The sequence below is a fragment of the Sinocyclocheilus grahami genome, unplaced genomic scaffold, assembly GCF_001515645.1.
Source record: "Sinocyclocheilus grahami isolate Dianchi unplaced genomic scaffold, SAMN03320097.WGS_v1.1 scaffold131.1, whole genome shotgun sequence".
Taxonomy (NCBI): Eukaryota; Metazoa; Chordata; class Actinopteri; order Cypriniformes; family Cyprinidae; genus Sinocyclocheilus; species Sinocyclocheilus grahami.
This window is the reverse complement of record NW_015505310.1, coordinates 1,112,483-1,122,837: the sequence shown is the minus strand read 5'-3', so window position 1 is coordinate 1,122,837 and position 10,355 is coordinate 1,112,483. Positions and strand designations below refer to the sequence as shown.

Genomic DNA, 10,355 nt, shown 5'->3' with positions numbered 1-10,355 from the left:
TCCTGGCACTTGCTGGACACTCTGGGACGTCCTGAAGACTTCTTCACTGCAGTTGAACTTCTCTCCTTGAAATTCTTGTTGATCCAGTAAATGGTTCTTTCAGGATCCGGTAAATGGTTAGCAATTTCCTTGCATGTGAGGCCATTTTGATGCACCACAATGATGGCTGCACGTGTTTCTTTGGAGGTAACCATTGCTAACAAGAACACAATGATTGGAAGCGCTTCTTCCCTCCCATTTATAGCAATCAGTCTGCTCTTACAATCTAATTAGTATGACGGTGATTAACCTGACTAGTACTCATTCACACGTTCACATGTGCTGCTGATATGATTAGTCAATTAATGTTAGCTGGTCATTTTGTGTCAGGATCAAAAAACAGTGAATTTTTTTTTTTGTGAAAAGTAAATTTTTTGGCCAATGAAGCTTTTAGCAATTATTTAAAATGCATCTCATCACTCTACACAATAATCTAGAAACAATGTGAATGAACACCACAACAGCTTAAGCAGCAAACTTTGCAAAACACAAAATGTATGTCACTGCCAAAACTTTTGGCCATGACTGTAGAGTAATAGCTGCTGAAAATTTAGCATTGCCATCACAGGAATAAATTACATTTTAAAATATAGCCTATTAAAAGTTATTTTTAAATATTACTCAAATAAATGCAACAAGTGAACACAAGACTTCTTTCATACAAAACATCTTAAAAAGTGCATTATTGTACTTGAGCTGCTCCATAATTTCCTCTTTAATATTTTGAATTTTTAGTTTTCAGTAACTCCTATATTTAGTGTAACCTCTCAGATCTTCTTGTCAAATATTTAAACATTATTCCTTCATAGTAGGACCTGCTTCTTCTTGGATATTTCTTTTTGTGTTTTAGACATTGTGATTGTGTTTTTCAAGTCTGTGATATGTGTGTATGTGTGTGTAAAAATAGCCTCTCAAGCAGCCAATAATAGCGCAGTAACAAGTGGACGTCTTTAACCTATGTCGTTCACATTTGTCCAGAAAAGGATGCAATCAGACTGATTGTGGACGGACTGATTGCAGAGGGTATCGTTTGTTGTTGACAAGCACAAAATAATTCTTTGGAAAATGTAGAACAGAAAAAATATAAAAAAGATTGAATTCTTAGAAAGTGTATGAGTATAAATGTTTTTTTAAAACATGTATAAATGTTAAAATGATAAAGAAAATAAAAATATATTTTAAATTTAAAATATGTATATATAAAAAACACATTTTAAATAAAAAAGTACAACTGTTTTACATATAACTTTATATATATATAGATATACATAGAGTATATGTAGTATATTATATATTGTATTTACTGTATATTTATACGTACGTGTGTGTGTGTGTGTGTGTGTGTGTGTATGTATGTACTGTATATTATATACATAATATTTAAGTTGAATCGTGGTCCTAGTGCATGCCGAACCGTGTGTGGAGAACGGTACGGTTCGATGCCGCGGTTCAACTTAAATCTTACAATGCATCTGTAATATGGTTTGTTAGAGTTCGGCTAATGCATGTTTCTGTTGATGGATACAAATTCTGGCTTCCCACTACATTACAACAAGAGCGATGAGAGAGAGAGAGAAAAAACAATACGTGGACAAACCAGTCACTCTTTAATCAATGCGAGTGCTTTATGCCGTCATCACGTGTTGATAGTGCAGGTGAGACCTGAACAGCACACGTTGCTATCTGTGTTTGAACTAAACTCATTTAAGCCTTGCCAGTTTAAATATTAAAGAGCCAGCAGTGAGAAGATCTGTGTGGTTGCTCATCAGAAGCAACCCGCGTCTCAGAACGCGCGAAAATATTAAGCTCTCCGTGAAGTATTGTGTTTGAATGGACAAATTCACACAAAAATTGTCAAAATGCCAGTTTTGGTGAGTATCCTAGCAGACATAGTCGGCTGAACGTACAGTATCAGTGCACTGGATCAGTGTGTGCTCTTAAAGTGACAGCACTTTCTTAATGTTAATCAAACAGCAACAACACGGAAATCTCTCACTGCTCTTGATTGAATAACTTTTGTAACTTTAATAATGATTAATCTTAAATTTATACAGTCAAATATGCAATGTTATTTTACATTTCATTTATTCAATTTCTGTACCTAAAAACTATGTTAGACCTACCTAAAAAAACTGAAAAGCACTGTTTATTTTATTTGTATCTTTTTTCACTGTTTATTTATTTGTGCTGTTGCTTGTAATTAGATTATTTGTTCTTATATTATATAAGATAATAATATAATATATTATATATATACTCAATCTCAGATATCATTTTAACTTCCCTAGATGGCTGATTTACAACGACCACAAAGTATGTTTGTCAGAGAGGCCCCCTAAAGACTTGGGCTACATGTACTTTTACCGGCGCCTGTCAAGCTGCTAGATCTGGACCTTCATAACATTATGCACAGCCATTTGGCCAGAGAGGTGTGTGGGGCACCACTGACACTGCTGGAAACTAGGGAAGCATTTACATCTGTGAGATGGAGAGAGGACCTCTCAGTCCCTGCCAAGGACCTGCACAGACGCTCATACCACGGGAACGGTCTAGCAGGGAAACCAACGTGTGTCATCCATCTGAGTTTTGTTTATTTGTTCGTCTCGTGTCTGCTTTAAAGGTACAGTGGGGTGCGTGCAATTTTAGGTATGCAGATTATTTTCCTAATATATTCTCAAATTATTTGTTATATTTCTCTTTGAATACTTTAAGCTCCTGTGCCAGTATTTTCCAGACGTACTTCTTTTAAAAATAATGTGTGCCTGCATTTACAAATGTTTTTACTGCCATCTCAGCAGAATGTACTCACTGCAATTAATTTCATATCCTTTGGGTTTTACAGTTGTTCAACAACAACAACAAAAAAATCTGTCAGAATGGATTTCAAATAGAGATCACGTTAAGTGATTTTTGTGGGAGCTGCAATCGATCCAAAACATTATGTGATTATTTCACAAAAAATTTTTGGAATCATGCCCATACAGGAAAATAAGTGTTAGCAGGCATGTTTTTGAAATATTGGACTATGTCCTTGTTTGGTAGGTCTTAGTTTGCTGTTAGATATTTATTCTAGCAATCAGATTGATCCATGTATGTGGCACCATCGACTTATTCTTTAAAGGAATAGTTCACCCAAAAATGAACATTTCCTGAAAATCTCCTGAAAATCGACGTCCAAGATGTAGATGAGTTTGTTTCTTTATCAAAACAGATTTTTGCAGAAATTTAGCATTCACTTTCTCACCAATGGATCCACTGCAGTGAATGGGTGCCGTCAGAATGAGAGTCCAAACAGCTGAAAAAACACTGCAGTAATCCACACGACTCCAGTACATCAATTAACATTTTGTGAAATGAAAAGCTGCATGTTTGTAAGAAACACACACTTCGCAAGATGTTAACAGATGGGGTCGAGACATGTGTGATGCTTTTATCAGCAATCTGGACTTTCATTCTGAAGGCACCCATTCACTGCAGAGGATCTATTGGTGAGAAAGTGATGTAATGCAAAATTTCTCCAAATCTGTTTCAATGAAAAAACAAACTCATCTACTTCTTAGATGGCCTGAGGGTGAGTACATTTTCATTTTTTAGTGTACTAGTCCTTTAATGGAGGTTTATTCTACCCAGCAGCACACATTTGTTCAGTTTCCATACCTTTAGGCAGAAGTGAACTTGTACTTTTATGATTTTTCTTCATATTCAAGAACATTGAGCCTCATTTATTGGCATGGCTTGAAGAATATTTCACTTGTACAATATCATCACATTCAACTTTATGATAGCTTTCAGTCAGTCAGTCTGTGATAGCTGACCAGAAAATGCAGCAATATCACATCTTCATGCAATGTTCAAGTGCTTTACTTCGATCATATCTGAAGCCGTTTAAAGGCTGGGATGCATTTGAAATTGTTCCATTTCATTGACTTCCAGTCTCAAAGAATGTAAAACAGTTTTTATCCCGTACCTAAGCAATATGTGATGACATACTGCATATAAAGCTGAATTATATGCAGTGTCATACATAGAACTATCTCAGATACATGTATGTATTGGTGCTCAGTGTTACCAAATCTCAAGCTCTCAAGCTTTATGACATATCTGAAAAAACTTGGCTCCGCCTCCATCACCCTTTACCAATTTCAAACCTTAGATATTTCATTTATTTGATGAAAAAGTGTGTTGTTAACAAACAAAGGCCGAATACGTTCTTGGCAAGTATCCTTTAAAGTGTTTTATTACGCTGTGAGCCTTAGACTGAAGGTTAGTGCCGATTTAAAATGGAATATTCATTGTTTTATAACATGATCTCACTCAGGCTGAGGTGGGGCCTGTTCATCTCAATTTATTTCAACTGGATGTTGCACATTCTGTTGTAGATTGTATCCTGTCATGTTTATTTCTGTTGTGCGCTACCTTTTATGTTGGGAGTTCAGTGTCTTTGTACCTTTACCTCATGTTGTGCATGTGTCTTATCCATCCGAGGTTCTCTCGCTCTTTCTCTCCTTCTCTTTCTTACTTTGAATGAATATTCATACCCATTTCCTCCTGCTTCTCTTTCGGTCTCTTTTTGGGTGTGAAAGTGGATGCTTTTACCCCACCTTTCTCAAACATGCCTTGATTTATTTTTTCAGTATGTGCACTAAAAATCAGAGGTTAGTCAGTTGACATTTTGCAATATAATCTTATTGATCTTTAGCGGGTTCTGTTTTTCATGGAATTGAAGGTCAAGTGGTACATTTTTATGGTTTATCTTTTTTTTTTTTGCAAAAAGTGTGCCGATTCTGTAGTTACTTTACAAACTTGCCCACTTGTTTGTTATACTTTTTTTTTTTAATGGATTTCCTGATCCATATATTGTTTAGAAACACAAACATGGCAAATATGGGAATCCTCATTCGAAAATCTGTTCAAACATACTTGTGACTCATAATGTTTGGATTATTCAATAAAATCCACGATTGTTTCTCTGTGCCATTTTCATGTTTGGTGATGCCAGATTGGAAACGGGAGATTTCAACAGTGGAACCTTTGTTTTTGAGCCCCTAAAAAATAACAATAAGAAACAACAATTATATAGCAACAATTTGTGATCAACACAAAATTTCTCCAAATCTGTTTCAATGAAAAAACAAACTCATCTACTTCTTAGATGGCCTGAGGGTGAGTACATTTTCATTTTTTAGTGTACTAGTCCTTTAATGGAGGTTTATTCTACCCAGCAGCACACATTTGTTCAGTTTCCATACCTTTAGGCAGAAGTGAACTTGTACTTTTATGATTTTTCTTCATATTCAAGAACATTGAGCCTCATTTATTGGCATGGCTTGAAGAATATTTCACTTGTACAATATCATCACATTCAACTTTATGATAGCTTTCAGTCAGTCAGTCTGTGATAGCTGACCAGAAAATGCAGCAATATCACATCTTCATGCAATGTTCAAGTGCTTTACTTCGATCATATCTGAAGCCGTTTAAAGGCTGGGATGCATTTGAAATTGTTCCATTTCATTGACTTCCAGTCTCAAAGAATGTAAAACAGTTTTTATCCCGTACCTAAGCAATATGTGATGACATACTGCATATAAAGCTGAATTATATGCAGTGTCATACATAGAACTATCTCAGATACATGTATGTATTGGTGCTCAGTGTTACCAAATCTCAAGCTCTCAAGCTTTATGACATATCTGAAAAAACTTGGCTCCGCCTCCATCACCCTTTACCAATTTCAAACCTTAGATATTTCATTTATTTGATGAAAAAGTGTGTTGTTAACAAACAAAGGCCGAATACGTTCTTGGCAAGTATCCTTTAAAGTGTTTTATTACGCTGTGAGCCTTAGACTGAAGGTTAGTGCCGATTTAAAATGGAATATTCATTGTTTTATGACATGATCTCACTCAGGCTGAGGTGGGGCCTGTTCATCTCAATTTATTTCAACTGGATGTTGCACATTCTGTTGTAGATTGTATCCTGTCATGTTTATTTCTGTTGTGCGCTACCTTTTATGTTGGGAGTTCAGTGTCTTTGTACCTTTACCTCATGTTGTGCATGTGTCTTATCCATCCGAGGTTCTCTCGCTCTTTCTCTCCTTCTCTTTCTTACTTTGAATGAATATTCATACCCATTTCCTCCTGCTTCTCTTTCGGTCTCTTTTTGGGTGTGAAAGTGGATGCTTTTACCCCACCTTTCTCAAACATGCCTTGATTTATTTTTTCAGTATGTGCACTAAAAATCAGAGGTTAGTCAGTTGACATTTTGCAATATAATCTTATTGATCTTTAGCGGGTTCTGTTTTTCATGGAATTGAAGGTCAAGTGGTACATTTTTATGGTTTATCTTTTTTTTTTTTTGCAAAAAGTGTGCCGATTCTGTAGTTACTTTACAAACTTGCCCACTTGTTTGTTATACTTTTTTTTTTAAATGGATTTCCTGATCCATATATTGTTTAGAAACACAAACATGGCAAATATGGGAATCCTCATTCGAAAATCTGTTCAAACATACTTGTGACTCATAATGTTTGGATTATTCAATAAAATCCACGATTGTTTCGCTGTGCCATTTTCATGTTTGGTGATGCCAGATTGGAAACGGGAGATTTCAACAGTGGAACCTTTGTTTTTGAGCCCCTAAAAAATAACAATAAGAAACAACAATTATATAGCAACAATTTGTGATCAACAGCAACAACCAGGCATACAAACTCTATTCCAATATTTTATTTTAAAAGATAACTTTTCTATATGCATCTATCTTTTAAATATTGGGCCAGTTAATAAAGCCTATGGCAAACATTCAGAAAGTTTGCATGTACAAATTCAGAAACACAGCTCTGAATGATGCATAACATATATTTGAGTCTCTAACTCTAAAGGCTTTAGTAAATCCGGCTATTGCAATAGTAATACAAGTCACTATAAAGAAGGTCTTGTTGAGATTAATCACTGCAATGCAAAAACTGCTTGTTTGTAGATATTTTACAGCTAATATGCCATATTCTTCAGATCAATATATATTTTGAAATTCAAAATATTGTGATTACAGTTATATATAAGTCATAGAAATGAAGGGTATAGATTAAAATAGGCATGTCAAGGTCATGCATATAAATAAATCTACAGCATTCAAAAATAAGGATATTCGGCATGCGATCATACATCAGGAGTACTTCTGGAGCATGAATTCATCTAGACAATCACCTGAGATTGTACAAAGTTCTAGAAAAGGGGAGGTTTGGCCTCAGGCGTGAGAGAATCTACAGTATCTACTGTAACATTCAGCTACAAAGCACAAGCCTGTTCTAACTGTATCGATGAGCATATACAGGACTTTCCAAATAGGTTCGGATACAGAATAATAAAATAAATACATAGAGCAGTAATTAAATAAATATAGTAACAATTAATAAATTAATAACACTTTATAATGGGTGCTTGAATGGCTTTGCATGCTTTTTCATTGATATAGTTTTTTAAATAAATAAATTCTTACACTAGGTGGGAATAATAAAAATATGACGCTACAAATAAAAGCTCAGCTGGATTAGAACCATTGCTTAGGCTACGTCTAAATTAATCCTGATACATTTGAAAAAGTTTTTTTGTTACACTGGCATTTTCCAATAGTTTCACTTCCTCAGTAAAACGTTGAAAAAAAAAAATAACTTGAAAAAGTGATAGTTCACCCAAAAATAAAAAATTCTGATTCAAAAGAAGAAATTCTGAGGAATGTAACCAAATGGTTGACGGTAGCCATTGGTTTAGTATGGGGAAAAAATACTGTGGAAGTCAATGGCTACCGGCAGCTGTTTGGTTACAAACATTCTTTAAAATCTTAAATATCTTCTTTTGTGTTCAACAGAAGAAAGAAGCTCAAATAGGTTTGGAACAACATGAGGGTGAGTAAATGTTATCCCTTTAAATCATCTTAATGTGCATGCATAACTGAGCTGATGTGTTTCAGCTCACTGAGATGAATCCGAGAGACCACATATAAAGTTAGCAAAATATTTCACCACTTAATGGTGTGTCCAGGTCGCACTCAACTGCTATTTCATGTATGGCGTCACAACTGTCCTCATGATTTGCTGCAGGACAGCAATTGCGAGTAAATGTTTATTTTTGCAGTAATGTAATTTAAAGATGGTAAAGAATGTAATATCTTTAATGTGCAGGTGAAAAGGACATAGCTGGCACATGTTGGTATGTATAGCTACAACGTGTCACATGACTAAACGTGTCAAATATCATATTCGAATGTGTCCATTTTCACATTTCACATTGCCATGCGAAAACGTTTTATTCCATAAATTTATGTGGCATTTTCAAATGTGATCTATTCAAATCTGACTATCGTCAGAATCTTCTAAAAGCTGTTTTCACAGAACAAAAACAGCACCTCAGTGGGGACAAAATGCCAAAATGTTGAGAAAAATTAATTTTCAGATGTATCTGGATTAATGTAGATGTAGGCTTAAAATACACTAAACCATCTACAGGTGATTACCAGATCTTCTACCTTCTACCTACCAGTTTACACCTTAAAACACAAAATGTGACAAAGCAAGTACAGCTTTCTGGTGCTTTAGGTTTGTCTTCTGCTTCCGGCTGCATTAAAGAAAAGAAAAAAAATCTATAGGTTTTGCATAGCATTTTAAAACGTAGGACTTTTCTTGAAGCGCATATGCAACATTAAGCACTTGCATGTTCACACTGATGAGCAAAATAAAACCATGCAAGCTGGAGATGAACCATAACAAGTAATATGAGGAACGCAACGATATTAGGGTAAAACTGTTAAGCTCACAAATAGTTTGGCTTATATTTTGGGCAGTTTCTTGTTTTCCTGTCAATCCCAGGCTGATAACTGTGGCAAAAGGGGCAGTGCATCGGATTTTGTGAAATAATCAGCGTAACATTTCAAAGATGTGGTATGTTTCACCAAAATACCTTGATGGAAAATAGACTTCTACATCAAGAGGTCAAAGTATGGCAAGGAATGGCTTTTATCTGGTATCATACCGATAACATCTCAATTATTTATTTTGCATGCAAGATAAGTAAGGCTTTTTAATCTGGTCTCCAAGCTCCAGGAAATAAAGGGGATGATGCAGCAGAGATCAGGTGAGGAGTGTCCAGGGTTGAACTAAGTGCCACCAAAATCGATAATAACCCCACCATCTCAAATAAAGAGTGCAATCGAACCAATACATGAAGTCTACACAGTACAGTACGTCTAATCAAATCATTAATGTGAAGCCAATGTTGTTCTTGCACATGAATAGTCTGCGTTCCTCTCATCAATTGTGGTTTCCTCCGATTCCCACCATTACATTGCAGGTCTAGCTGATATTTTCTCTAAGGCATACTTGTACAATCTTCACCCGGCTTTGTGCTCTTTAGGGTAACCGTAAACTGATGTGCAAATCTAGTAAAATAGTATTATTATTTAGCACTCATTTCTCAGGAATGTAAAGGTGCTCTGCGAAACAAAGGTTGCTTTTCTGACAAAGTTCTTCTCATAAAGGACTTTGGATATTTGTCATGGTTAAAGGGTATCCTCGCTCACATATCCAGGTTAAAAGCTCTCATGAGTAAATCCAGGTCTCCTATGTTAGCAGCTTGAAAGAGCTCCGGCTGGTCCAGCATGGACAGCGCTATCCGCAGGGCCGCCCAGATGCTTCCAGACATGACCTGGTGCGAAAGCTGCCGACTCCTGCTCTTCCTCTGCAGGCTAAGTGCCGTCAGGAAATTACTGGCTGCCTCCCTGCAATAAATAAGCAATTAAATAAATAAAAAGGGTCTCTTTACATATATGGGCACTTTTGGCCCTGTGGTCATTCAGAAAATATTTTCCCCACACATTTTTAATGGTTTATTTATTTGTCCTTCTACAACAGTGAACATATTATGCACATAAGAATTCAGTTATTTTTGTAAAAAAAAAAATTAGATGTAGTTAATGAGTTTTTTTTATTTATTATATATTATGTTTAATAGCATTTATTATGAACATTGTACACATTTTTTGCAATAAAATGGCAGACTCATTTGGCTTGCCAAGGCAAATTTTATAGCTTAAATTGTATGCATTTTAAATACTCAAAATTAAATCATATTTTCACATATTTTGACAAATTTGACTGGAAATCATGAACACTAAAAATTTGTTTACAAGTGATATTTACCCATTTTTTTATATTTTACCTGCTGTTTACCTATATTTTCTTCTATGAAACAAAGTCAGGTCAGATTTTTTGATTAAAGAAGAAGTTCTTTGTGTAGAACTATCTAATATCTGTGTAGAAC

The 10,355-nt window shown here is 35.2% G+C and overlaps 1 protein-coding gene across 1 annotated transcript in view; it reads left to right on the top strand.

Annotated features, from left to right (window-relative positions):
• usp13 (ubiquitin specific peptidase 13) overlaps positions 1 to 9,454 on the top strand; it is a 46,034-nt gene extending 36,580 nt beyond the window's left edge. The window contains exon 20 of the mRNA XM_016279571.1: positions 9,450 to 9,454. Within this exon, the coding sequence (XP_016135057.1) occupies positions 9,450 to 9,454 (5 nt within the window). The remainder of the gene's footprint in view (positions 1 to 9,449) is intronic.
• Positions 9,455 to 10,355: the final 901 nt, after the last annotated feature.